This window comes from Equus asinus, chromosome 9 (assembly GCF_041296235.1).
Source record: "Equus asinus isolate D_3611 breed Donkey chromosome 9, EquAss-T2T_v2, whole genome shotgun sequence".
Lineage (NCBI taxonomy): Eukaryota > Metazoa > Chordata > Mammalia > Perissodactyla > Equidae > Equus > Equus asinus.
The window spans coordinates 24,949,838-24,963,314 of NC_091798.1; the positions used below are offsets into that span (position 1 = coordinate 24,949,838).

General features: G+C 38.2%; 1 protein-coding gene across 3 annotated transcripts in view; it reads right to left on the minus strand.

The window, feature by feature from the left end:
- The window catches only part of SGCD (sarcoglycan delta), an 894,446-nt gene that overhangs the window by 190,845 nt on the left and 690,124 nt on the right, over positions 1–13,477 (minus strand). For all 3 annotated transcript variants that reach the window (XM_070517163.1, XM_070517164.1, XM_014842696.3), the window contains one exon: positions 10,775–10,876. In XM_070517163.1, the coding sequence (XP_070373264.1) occupies positions 10,775–10,876 (102 nt within the window). The remainder of the gene's footprint in view (positions 1–10,774; positions 10,877–13,477) is intronic.

A 13,477-nucleotide genomic window follows, 5' to 3' on the forward strand; every position in this document is an offset into this window, starting at 1 on the left:
ACGTACAGCTCTGCACTTGGGCGCTTTCGTGAGCCTGTGGATGGCATGAATCAAGGCTCAGAGCAGGGCAAAACAGCAAAGGAAGGCAAGATGGGCTTCCAGACCTTCACTTTCAATACCACTTCTATTTCTTCCACCTAGTCTGTCCCACTCCCCCATGGCCTCATGCCTCACAGTTACTCATGCCATCCTTTCCATAATAGAATACTTAGTATGCAGCTGACATAGATAATTAATCCATCTATAAGCTCCTATGAAAGATAAATTTGTCTTTCTCTCTCTACCTGAGAGTCTCTTATAGAATCTTTGAGCCAGAAGGATCCGAAGAGAACATTCATTCATTAAAAAAAACAATTTGCTTTCTTTCCATGTGACAGGCACTAGTCCAGCAACTAGGGGTACAGCCATAAACAAAGCAAACAGTAATATTGAAATTTTAAATAATGCTTTATATTCAAGGTTGTTTTCTATAAACAGTAAAATTTAGATAACAAATTTTATATAATTATATAAAATAAATTAACTCTTAGAATCCTATAGTAAATTAGTGAGGTAGTGCTGTTATTATGCCCATTTTACAGATGAGAAAAGTGAAGGAAAGAAAATGTCAAGTAATTTGCTCAGGGTAACACAGCTAGTAAATGGTGGTGGCAGGATTTGAATCCAGGAAGTTGATGCTCCAGAGCCTGGTCATACCCATCACTTTCTCTCTCCCTGCCATCAAGGATATTACATAGTAATAGGGGAGGCAAACAGGTAAGCATATAAATACATAATTGTGCAATATATACATATACTATATAGATAGAAATAAATATACCTAAGTACTTGATATAATATAATGAAGAAAAATAATGCTACTAGGTAAGGGTATATTTTTGACGGAAGGGTCAGGGAAGGTCTCCATGAGGAAGTGCCATTTGAGCAGAGGCCTAGATGAAGCGAGCAAGGCTGTCATCCAGCCTGGCGGTTCTCAGACTGTGGTGTATGGAACGCGCCTAGGGCCTTGGCATCCTGTGGCCCATGACAGGGCAGGGAGGGCGACAGGTGCAGCGCCCCATCTCCTGCCCAACCACAGCAGCTCAGCCTCCATCTGGTCCAGATTTTGGAGTTCCAAGTGAAATTTGACTTAAAAAAGATTCCATGCCTTTAAAAAAATAGAGAAAACCAGTGAGCATGTCCAACTTCTTCAGTTCACAGATAAAGAAGCTGAGAGAGAAGAGGAATGACTTGTTCAAGGGCTCAGGGCTGATCAACAGGACAATGAGAAGAGAACTCAGATTGCCTAACTTTGAATCTAGTGTACTTTCTAGAACACCAAACGGCCACCTTAACTCTCCTCCCCATCCAGGACACTGAATCGATCTCTAGAGGGTATAGACAGAAGGCTTTATCCAAGAGACTGTCTCTCTCTGTTTGGAAACTTCATAACCAAACTCCAAGCACAGCAAGAAAAACTACACAGACCTTCTGGCCTGTCTTTTAAATAGCCTCCACCTCTGCCTCACACTCTCATTTATTTTTTCCCTGATCTTAACCCATTATATGTTTTCTTACTGTGTTACTGCACATATTTCTATAAGCAACTTCAAATCCTTTGTGGAAAGGTGTATGCACATGGGGGCAAGGAGTATTTGCAGTAGGCGTTTGACATGAATAAATATTTCTTAGTCTTCAAATTAATGGAATTCTACTGGTGGATCATTGGACACCATGACATGACAGGCAACAAGAACGAATTGGGGTCGCCTACCTGCCCAACGGCCTTCAAATCATACAATTAGACATTCTCAGCCTCATTTAAAGTTTGCACCTACTTCTACCAAAGCTTTGTCTGATCCAGTTATGACTGAGATCTGACCAAAGCCCTCAATGACTCTTATATTTCCAGCAAGAACTACATTTAAGAAAAGCACACATAGTCAGTTTCTCCCAATTTAAAGGAAGAACAAAAAACCCATCAGCCCATTTTAATCCTACGGCAACCAAAAGTCTTTGAATAACTATCTCTGTTTCCCAGGATAAACAAACAAACCAATCACAGTAATAAGTGTCAATCTATTCAAAGTTTGTATCTGTTAAAAAAAAAAAAATGGTAAGCAGCTTGTTCACGCTACGGTCCACAATAAATTGCAACATGTAAAAAGATAGATACATTTCGGGAATGACAATCAGCTTCACAGTACAGATGGGCTTACAGATGACCTTTCCCAATTTTTAATAATCTCCATAATTTATGTGTGAGCAAAGAAATGCAAAGATGCCTAATGCACCCCTCTGACTTAGTACAAATCACGTTTATTTACTCAGGCAATACTTCATGGTCCACTTAACTTCTTAATTAAAGACAGCAAGATGCTCGTGTTCCATGCAAGTGGCATGGAAAATACTGTTTTGTGTGCAATATGTTCAGCTGGGAGTTGAAGCTGTTTTGCTTACTGAGGAGGAGCCACCGCCTTCATTTGGTTTCTAAACTAACCGGAGACACAGGCTCTTCTCATTGCGACTAAATTGTCAATGGAGCCTCTTCAGACAAAGCATGTGCTTGTCTGCCATCCCCCATTACTTTTGTTTCTTTTGCTCATGCAGAGCATGCCAAATCCAAATTTTCAACTTTCTTCTCCCTGTCTGCCTCCTCCCTAGTCATGCTCTGTTGTGGTTCAAAGAATAAAGACAAAAAGGAGGCATGTTCTAGGAGACTCAGGGTGGGGAATGGCTGTGGTGGGCCAGAGCTCTCCAGAAGCTCTAAGACTGCTATCCTTTGCCATTGAGGTTGCATACAATTTCAAAACCCACAGGAGCTAGACCACTAAGAGAAACTGGAGCAAGACAGAAACAAAATGAGAAGAGAGGAACAGTGAGTCATGAGTGACTATGATTCTTAAGAAGTCAACCTAAAATCTGAACTCCTGCATGATGAGACATATACATTCTCAATTCCATAAACCAGGAGCCGCATCCTTAAGGGACTTTAAGGACACATAATATAAATGGCTTAAGTAGATTGGGTATGAGACAATAGAGACTGGTGGAGACTATGGCAAACTGGAGAACAAATGCCCATCTAAGGAACCCAGCTGCCACTCAGCTCTAGCCATTAGGAATATCAAACCATTCTGCCAGATTTTCTGTTTTTCCATAAGAATCACAAAATGTAGATTTTTTTAAAATGTGAAATCTTCAGATATTTAAATATTAGAAACAAATTCGTGTTAAAGGGAAAATACTGTGTGAGGCAAGTAAACTATATCTGTGGGCTGGATTCAGTTTCTAACTTCTGTCATAAACCATCATATTAATAGCTCACTTAATGGTTTATAAGGTGAGTCACTTAAGTTACTTTATTTAACCCTCACAATAAATTTATGGAGAATATCATCTCAATGATTAGATCAGCCATAATTAAGCTCAGTCTTGTTGCGTTATCCACTGTTCTTTCCATTTTCCTTTTTTAGTACTTGTGAATTCTCTCAGGGAGTTAATATGCCTTCCAGTAAGTTATTCCTCATGAGAGGGAAATGGCCATGCATAACTCAACTTATCGTACTGAACACAGTGTCATGAGAAAATTAATTACTACATAGACAGTGTGTTGATATGGAAGAATACTGCAATCCTGGATTGTTGTTCTGACTTTCACTTCGTAAGTCCTACCTCCTTTCTGGACCTTCGGGCCCCATCCGTTAAGTGAAGTGATTGGTCTAATTGAATTATTAGGGGCTTTCAACTTCTGGCCTAAATATGTCTTGGTAATTCAGGCTGGTGGAATAAATCTCAGTTCATGTCATACTAAAATCAAAATGGATTTTAGTGGCTAGGTCGGTGGTGCAGCAGTTAAGTTTGTGTGCTCTACTTCAGTGGCCTAGGATTCTCTGGTTTGGAGCCCAGGCTCAGACCTACATACCACTCATCAAGCCACGCTGTGGTATGCATCCCACATATAAAATAGTAGAAGATGGGCACAGATGTTAGCTCAGGGCCAATCTTCCTTGGGGAAAAAAGAATGAAAAAAACCCCTCATCCTTCCATAAAACAAAGAGATGATAGATCCAAATGTAAAAATTCATGGTGAGGAAGACCAACTCAGAGTTTCAAGGAGAACACAGGTGTTTTTTTACTTTCATAAATATCGACAAACTTGTGTACCCTCAAATCCCATTTTATATGTCCGATTCAGACTTTCCTATGAATCAACACTTAGACTGGCTTCTGTACAGCACTGGCATGTGTATGTGTTCTAATCCTTCAATATTCTGTTATATTTGGCTTTTTTCTATATCATAAAATGAGTGGAAATGTCAGTACTGGATCAAAGTGTATAAACATTTTTAAGGTACTTGGCATATACTATCAAACTATTTTTTCAGAAAGACTGAAAAAAGAAATAAAATGAAAAGTAAAGAATGTGCCAGTAATCTGTGAGCACCAGGCCTAGCAAAAATCTTTAAGCAGAAGAATGAGAAAAAAGTGAGTTGAACACTGGAGGAATGGAACTCAGTTAAAGAAAAATCTTAAACTAAAAGCTATTGAAAATGAAATGGGTTTCCTTACAGAGCTTTGAGTTTGTCACTAAGAAGCCATTCAAGAAGAGGATGAAAGATAATTTGGTTCAGAGGAAGTTCAAACATCAGATGAGATTTGGACTACGTGATGATGACATTGATAGTGAAAATTGTTGTCATCATCATCACCATCAGGAGAAGGGGGCGGGAGTATGAGTTACCGTTTCTGGAACACTCACTATATGTCAAGTTCTGTATCAAGCACTTTACAGATATTATCTTACTTATTTACAACCACCCATGATGCAGGTATTAATATCATTTCAATTGTACAGGCAAGAAAACAAGGATTTGCCAAGTTAAATGGTAGAATCCAGTGGTTGCCAACCAAGTCCAGCAATACAGCATATGGGCTTAATCATGGTGCTATAGAGTCTCTTGGTACAGGCAGCTTTTAAGAACCTCATTTAAATATGATTTCTTAAATCTATACACAAGTTTTGGTGAGTGAGAACATCTTAAAAGATGTGAGTTTTTTGGTACAGCCACTATGGAAAACAGTATGGAGATTTCTCAAAAAGTTAAAAATAGAAATACCCTATGACCCAGCCATCCCATTACTGGGTATCTATCCTAAGAACCTGATATCAGATATCTCAAGAGTCCGTTGCACCCCTATGTTCATCGCAGCATTATTTACAATAGCCAAGACGTGGAACCAGCCTACATGCCCAGAAACTGATGATTGGATAAAGAAGATGTGGTATATATACACAATGGAATACTACTCAGCCATAAAAAAAGACGAAATTGGCCCATTCACAACAATGTGGATGGACCTCGAGGGCATTATGTTAAGCGAAATAAGTCAGTCAGAGAAAGACGAACTCTATATGACTCCACTCATAGGTGGAAATTAGTATATTGAGAAGGAGATCTGATCGGTGGTTACCAGGGAAAAGGGGGGGTGGGGGGAGGGTACGGAGGGGGAAGTGGTGTACCCACAACATGACTAACAAAAATGTACAACTGAAATTTCACAAGCTTGTAATCCATCATAACATTAATAAAAAAAAAAAAAGATGTGAGTTTTTATAGGATAAAAGAATTTAAAAGACATAGAAATACTCACGCCTTATATAATAATTTTCTACTTTATTCTCTTCAATTAATTTTTTTATCCCTCTTCCAACTTCTTTTTCTACCCTCTCCTCTCTTGAACTTCTAAATTCAATATAGCAGTAGGCTAGGACCCCTATACTCACCCCAAGTGTAGTTTGAAGTGAGGATGGAGATAAATTCACGGTGTAACTTTCCCATTGCTGTAGGCCTGGCTCATAGTAGATGCTCAATAAATGCGAGTTTCCCTTCCCTTGTCACATCTCATGAAGTTATACAAAAGCACCCAAAAGTTCCAGAATCATGGGGAGCAAAAGCAAGAAACCTCTCAAAAGAAGTATGGATCTGCCACTTTGGCCAAACCGAGACTTTGCGATTAAAAGTCTCTTTAGCATTCATTCATTCAGTCAACTATGTGTAGCTCTTGTCAAAACTTTGCAGTTGTGTTTAGCAATTAAGATTCCTACCACACTGACATGGGGAATTAAACAGAGTTTTTTGGCATTATATCCCTTAACTTTATAAATTTCTGTGCCAGTGCATTCAAGTAGTATTTCTAGGCACAGCCTGGTCTTTGAATCTGATGGTAGAAGAGTTAATTTAGTGTGTGCCCTTTTCAATCTATTTTCTGAGCAGCATGATACTTTAACACTTGGAAGCTATGCATCCATGTGGCTAAAGCTAGAAAGTCCTGGGGCTTTCATTCAATTGCCAAATGGAAGTTTTTTTACAGAGATGAACATTCTCTCATTAATTTATCTTCCAAAGTGATTGCTACCACACTAATCAATTTGTAGTGACTTTACCAGGGTTGCAAACTTCAATAATGAAATCAGATACAGTATTGAACATTGTGTGGATTGCTTAACCAATCTGTTCCTCTCAGATCAATGAAACAAACCAAATGAAGTCAAGTGTTCCTTCATTAGTTATCCCCACTTAGAGGGGCTGAGTAATCTTGTTCAAGTGGACACTGATCTCTTTTCAATGGGAAAAAACAGAAGGAGACACCCCATGAAATGGAAGCAGCTATGATCTATGGAGAAATGATATTACAGATAATTATTCTGAGAAGAGTCTTCCAGAGGTGGTTTATAAGCAACGGTCAGGTGCATCAGAAAAAAACAATAAGCTGCAGCTGCCAGAGTGGAGAATGGAAAGCTGCTACATGTGAGGTTCACGGGAGCATCATGTGAGGTTATGATTCAGCAAGCATGGTGAATTCTATTGGTTGCCTACTCAACAGTCATTCCCCCCAGCTTCTTTGCTACCAGAACTCCAATTCTGTTGAGCTGTCAATTATCCCTGTGCTTGAGGGCCAGGGAGCTCTACAGACTAAATCACCAGCTTCTCATCTTGTTCTTTTGCTTTTTTTATCCATCATACCTGTTTTCATTCTTTGTGAAAATTCAAAGATACTAATTCTACCTTTGTTGCCATGCTTAATATATTATTCTCTATTCCCTTGTCAGTGCTCTGATGGCATCCAAAGAGAAATATGAAAGGTCTCTGCTCTGAGCCACTTCTAATATCTCTCCCCAGCCAAACCAAGACAGAGTCTGACTGCAGGCAAAAAAAAAGATCTTTTTCTCCTTTAAATTGGATATTAAATACATGGTAAAAAAAAAATGATAAAATGACATAGGCAATTTATTCTTAAAGTTATTTAGTTATGCAAATTGTATGATTCCATTTATACAAAGTTCTAAGAAATTCAAAGTAATATTAGACAGAAAGCAAATTAGTGGTTGCCTGGGGACAGAAACAGAGGAAGTAGAGTGGACACAGCAGGATGAGGGCATGGAGAAACTCAGTGGTGACAGTCATGTTCATTATCTTGATTGTGGTGATGGTTTCACATATATATAAATATGTGAAAACATCAAATTGCACACTTTAAATATGCATAATTTATTCTATGCCAATTATGTATCAGAAAAGCTCTTAAACTTTTAAACTTTACTTAAATATGGAAAATTTACTGTTAATATATCATTTGGAGGAAAAAGGTATGGAGGAATATGCACAGTATGGTTTTGTCAAAAATATATACTCACGGAAAATGCCTAAAAACATAAGCTAAATTGTTAACAGTGCTTGCCCTTGCAAGATAGATTTAATGACACTTACATTTTTAATGATTCATTATTCAATTTCACAAATAATCTACTGAGCACATTCTATTTGCAAGACATAGCAATAGGGCTGGGAAATATGGTGGGGAAAATCCAGACAATCTCCTGTTCTTTCAAATTTATTTTCTTAAGCAAATAAGAAAGTCAAGTGATGACAGTTACGGGGGGAATAAAATCAAGGTAATGTTTTATATCTGAATGTTGTACCAAATGAGGAAGGTCTTTCTAAAATGGCAACATTTGAACTGAGATCAGGATGACCAGAAGGAGCCTTCCAGGAAAAACATCTGGTAAAGAATTTTATCGGCGTTAGTGAGGAGTTTGGATTTTATTCCAGGTGCAACGGGAGGTCAACAGAGAGTCCTCTGCAAAGGAGTGGAGGGACTTGACATTTTGAAAAGACTACTTTGGCTACAATTTGCACTATGAGGCTAAGAGTGCAAGACAGCAGAGACAGGAGGCTACTGCAATGGTGCAGGTGAGAGAGGATGGTGGCTTGAACTAACGGGTGGCATGTGATGGAGCAGGGTGGATGGATGTGGGCACATATTCCAGGTAGAGCTCACGTGACTTACTGACAGATTTTCTTATATATGCATATCTGCATGCCTTTTTTTCTTCAGTTAGAAGATATTTGTTTTATTGTCAGAGACATATAAGGCTAAAAAGCTTTACTTATTTACTACTTATTTTTTGAGAGGAAAATACTTTCTTCAGCACAATGGAAAAATAGTTCTAACATTATTTTCTTTAAACAGTGATTTGAAAGCATTGAAATTAACTCACTAATTTTTCAAGATTAAGTTTTTTGAGATTATCATTACCTTTCAAGCTTCAATCATTGTATCTTTGAATTGGGATCAGATGACTGTCAATATTGCTAAAAGTTCAGTGCCTGCATATGGACCTAAGATGTGCCAGGAGTCCCTTTTCTAAAACACATTTATCAATTCTTTTTCTACAACAAGGAAACTTATTTCTGGATATTTTACTTAACACGTATCAGATGTTCTACCCACGATCTTAAGATCTGCTCTCTTGTACCAGATGCAACCTAGCCAGAACATTTACGTATTTATAGAAATATCACTAATATAGGAGAGAGGGGTTGGCAAATATAGTCTTGTGTGGCCCTTGAGGTAAGAATGTCTTACATTTTTGAAGAGTTATACAAGAGAAAAAATGAAAGTCTAAAATATTTACTATCTGGCTTTATAGAAAAAAGGCCAACAGCATTAGAGGGAAATGATCAATTCAAACTACTGAGTTAAATAAGTTTCATATAGATAAGATTATTAATCTAAAGTACAACGAAGAACTCAAATGATGATGTAACTAACCAACTTGCTATGTTGGGAGAAGTAAATATAGATCAAGAGCAAAGCATATAGCAGGTTATTTCTTAAATGCTTGAAATCAGCTGTCTCCCTTCAGTCCAACACGGAATCACCACCCAGCCCTCCTTGTTATGGTTGCATCCCATTACTCCTTCTAGGACACAGCTTCCTTAAAGACAATGGCTATGATTACAGCAGTCTGGATACTTTAAGTGCCCAAGACAGGCTGCGATGAGTCCCAGTGAAACGTTATAATCATCAATTGGGTAGCTGAACTAATTTGCTCTTTGTGATGACTAACATCATGGCTCCCTCCCTTATATCAGGCACACGAAGAAGTAAACTTATTGGCAATTCAGTAGTTGAACCACTTTAATACATTCAGTAGTTTAGATAGCATTCAGATAAAATTACCCACTGCATCAAGGTGCTGAATTTCGTTATTTACGCTAATCAACGTGCACAATGCAAATGATGCTTTGAGGAACTTTCATGTTCCTCCTTGCTTGCAGGTAGACACAGACCAATTCCAGGCAGAGCAAATGCATTACTAATCCTTTTTAACCAGCAAATTCCACCACTCCATCAAAAAAAACAAAAATAAAAACCAAAGAAACAACAACTAGCCCAAAAAAACACTCAAAAACAAAAGTTAATTTTTATAATACTAGTTAATAAAAGCAAAATATTGGGGCTGGCCCAGTGGTGTAGTGGTTAAGTTTGTGGCCTCTGCTTCAGCAGCCCAGGGTTAACAGTTTCAGATTCGGGGGGCGGACCTAGCACGGCTCATCAAGCCACGCTGTGGCAGCATCCCACATGAAATAGAGGAAGATGGGCACAGACGTTAGCTCAGGGGTGATCCTCCTCACAAAAAAAAGAAGAGAAAGAAAAATATCTAAGAATCACCTCCATCATTCCAAAAAAAAAAAAAAGGAAAGAAAGAGATTGGAAAAGGAAAGCCAGGAGGGAGACTGGCTAGCAGAAAAGCTTCAGAACTGGATTTCCTGGGTCGAAATCTTTGCTCTCGTACTCCATAAGTGTGTGGCTTTGGACATAATACTTCTCCAAGCCTCAATTGTTTCATCTGTAAAATGGAGGCAACGATCACCACCACCCCAGTGGACCAAGTAATAGGTAACGATAATGCAGGCAAAGCAGCGAAATGCATGGAACAGAGCACACAGGCTAGAATGATTATTTAAAATCCTATTTCAGAGCATAGTTGTTGATATATTGAATTCATTCTAAGTCACCTTGCCTATATTGTCCAAATTCTTAACAGAAAACAAAATTCTAGTTCTTTATTTCTGTATTTCCAAAGATGGCTTTGAAGCTCTTGACAATTAAAAAATGATTGCAATATTTTCTTACATTTGTATAGTCCTTATGGCACCTTCACATTTATTGTCTTGCTTTACTTGCAGCATAATCTAGAAAGTTGGTTAGCAGAGGTTATCACCCCCTATTGGACAGGAATGGAAAGAGGCTCAGAGAGGTCATCTCACCTGCTTACAGTACCACAGTGTTGGGTATACGCAAGACTTCCTATGTGAACGCAGCTCACTACTTGCATTACTACCCCCGACCCCAACCCTCTATGCTCAGCTGATGGCAAGATAAAGTTCCCCAGATTTAGATTCCAGAGGAACAATAATTCCTTCTTCTCTCAGCAGAAACTTACTGGTCGGGACTGGATTTCTTTGGCGTAGAGAGGTTGCAAGAATTCTGAGACTCCTTCTAGCTTTAGGCCTTCTTCTGTGATTCTCAAGTTTCCCATTCCATCCTGAAATAGAGGCACAGAAATAACATGGAACATGTGATTAGCCAAAATTTCAAAATACCTCAGGCTTTCAAAAACTGAAACAAAGTTACTGCCTTTTTTTTTTTGAGAGGGTAGAACGAGAAGTGGTCCAAACACTCAAAATACTGGAAGGCATTGTTCAACGCAATTATGCATATTACCATCTTTACCCACTTATTCTGAGAAAATTCTTTTCCAAGCAATCTGTAACACCCCCTAGTCATTCACTAGCATAGATAAAGGAGGTCCTTTTTGCTTGGCAGTGCAGAAAGAATGGAGGCAGGAGGTGAGTGGGAAAAGAGAAAAGGATGATTCCCCAGGGTAAAGTGAAAGGTCCAGTTTCTAAAACTCTATGCAGAAATTACAAACTGGCATCTGTTGGTCTAATCCAGCCTTTTGACATGGGATGTTTGACTCATAAAACATTTAAGCCATCAAATTAGTTACTAATAATTTTTTATAGAAATATTAAAATATATACAAAAGTAGGAAGGATAAACAGCAAACACCTATGTACCTATCATTCATCTTCAACAATTACCAATTTATAGCTATTGTTATCTATTATACCCACCACGCCTACCTCCTTTGTTTAAATATAACCATAATAGCATTACCACACCTCAAAAAAAGATCATTCATTAATATCATCAAATACCCAGGGTTGATGTTTGAATTTAATTAATATTTATGTTCTCTCTGTATATTTGCTTATGTGAATAAAATGTCCTGCTGCAATTAGTTGATATATAAAACACTGTATCACTTCCTAAAATCTTCCAAGTTAGTTGGAGATTTTCTCTCTCACTCATCCATATATATATATATACACACATCCATATATATATATATATATACACACTTAATTTGATAAACAAAGCATGTCATTTTTCTAATAGCATTGCCCAGAGATTTTGCTGAACATTCCCATAATTTCATGCAATATGCTCCCCTGTCCCCTGTATTTCCTATAAATCAGTAGTTAGATCAAGATGCTTGATCAGATTCAGGCTCAGTTTTTTAGAAAGAATACGCCCTGGGAAATGGAATATATTAGTTTTCTATCGCTCCCATCACAAATGACCACAAACTCGGTGGTTTGAGACAAAAATTTATTATCTTATAGTTCTGTATGTTAGAGATCTGACCCAGAGCTGAAAGGGTGAAAATCAAGGTCCCAGAAGGGCTGCTGCATCCTCTTCTGGAGACTCTAAGGCAAAATCCAGCTGTCATCTTTTTCTAGCTTCTCGAGGGTGCCCACGTTCCTGGTCTGGTATACCCCTCCATCTTCAAAGTCAGCAATGGCTAGTTGAATCTTTTTCACATCTCATCAGTCTGACAACAAATCTTCTGCCTCTGTCTTCCACTTTTAAAGACCCTTGTACTTTCATTGGGCACACCTGGGTAATCCAGCATAACCCTATTTTAAGGTCACCTGACAAAGCAGGTGATCTAGCAATGATAATTCCATGCATAACTTTAATTCCCCTTTGCCATGTAATGTAACTATTCATGGGTTCTGAGATGTGGAGGGCATTTTTCTGCCACTACATGCTCTATCAGGAGCCACATAATGTCTTTTGCTGTGATGTCATCAGCCTTTGGTGACCTTTGACCAGATGATCTATTATTTCAATAGAGATTTCAAACTGGTGATAAAATAATTCTATTATTTCTTCTTAATTTATTAGCTGGGATAGTCTATCAAGAGAAATTGCCCGTCATCAACTACATGTTTACCCTAAAATTATAGTTTCTATAGGAAGTTGATAGATGCTTGATTTTTTCTTATTTATTGCTCTTCAAACTAATGAATTGGTTACCTAATATCCTCCAAAGATGACCGATGAGAGTTTTTCATATTTTAAAACATCATTATGAACATTTTGATTTTTTATTACAGTACAGTTTTTATTCCTATTAAAGTTTTAACTGTCCTATCCTTGCTCGGTGGGGGTCTCTTTAAGTTGACCCTTAAGTCCTTTGAATATGACCCAGCAGTCTTCGATGGCCCTCTTGCTTCTGATAGGACAAGATGTCCCAGGGTTATCTTACACATGTCCTGTGCCAAGCCCAGAACCAGCCACTTCTAGTGAGAATCCCTGGTTCATTTTAGTGAGGACTGGTATTTAGAGAGCACAAACTGAGAGCCTTGGGTGCTCATTGCTCCTGGATTGGCCCTTGGTTCTGTGCACAGAGCTAGAAAACAAGTTGTGTGTGTGTGTTTTATACACAACTTACACTATGAGTTCACATGAAAACTCAGTTCAAACTCAGGACTTGAAGGTTTTCGTTTAACCTCATGGATGTTACAATGCTATTACTTTTCTTCCACTCTGAAATCTGTGTTTTCAGTAACACTAGCATGATTACTCATTTGACTTAACCCACAACACAGACAGAGCAGTTACAGAACACCAATGCCACTACCACACTAACATAATGATTAACCACAATTTAAAATTTGTCTTTTAAAAAAAATCTTTAGTGTATAACCTACTAGGAAAGTGCAAGCAAATGACTGGGTTTCAAAGTCACTTAACTAATTCCATTCTGAATGGCTATGTCACCAACCTGTTGTCC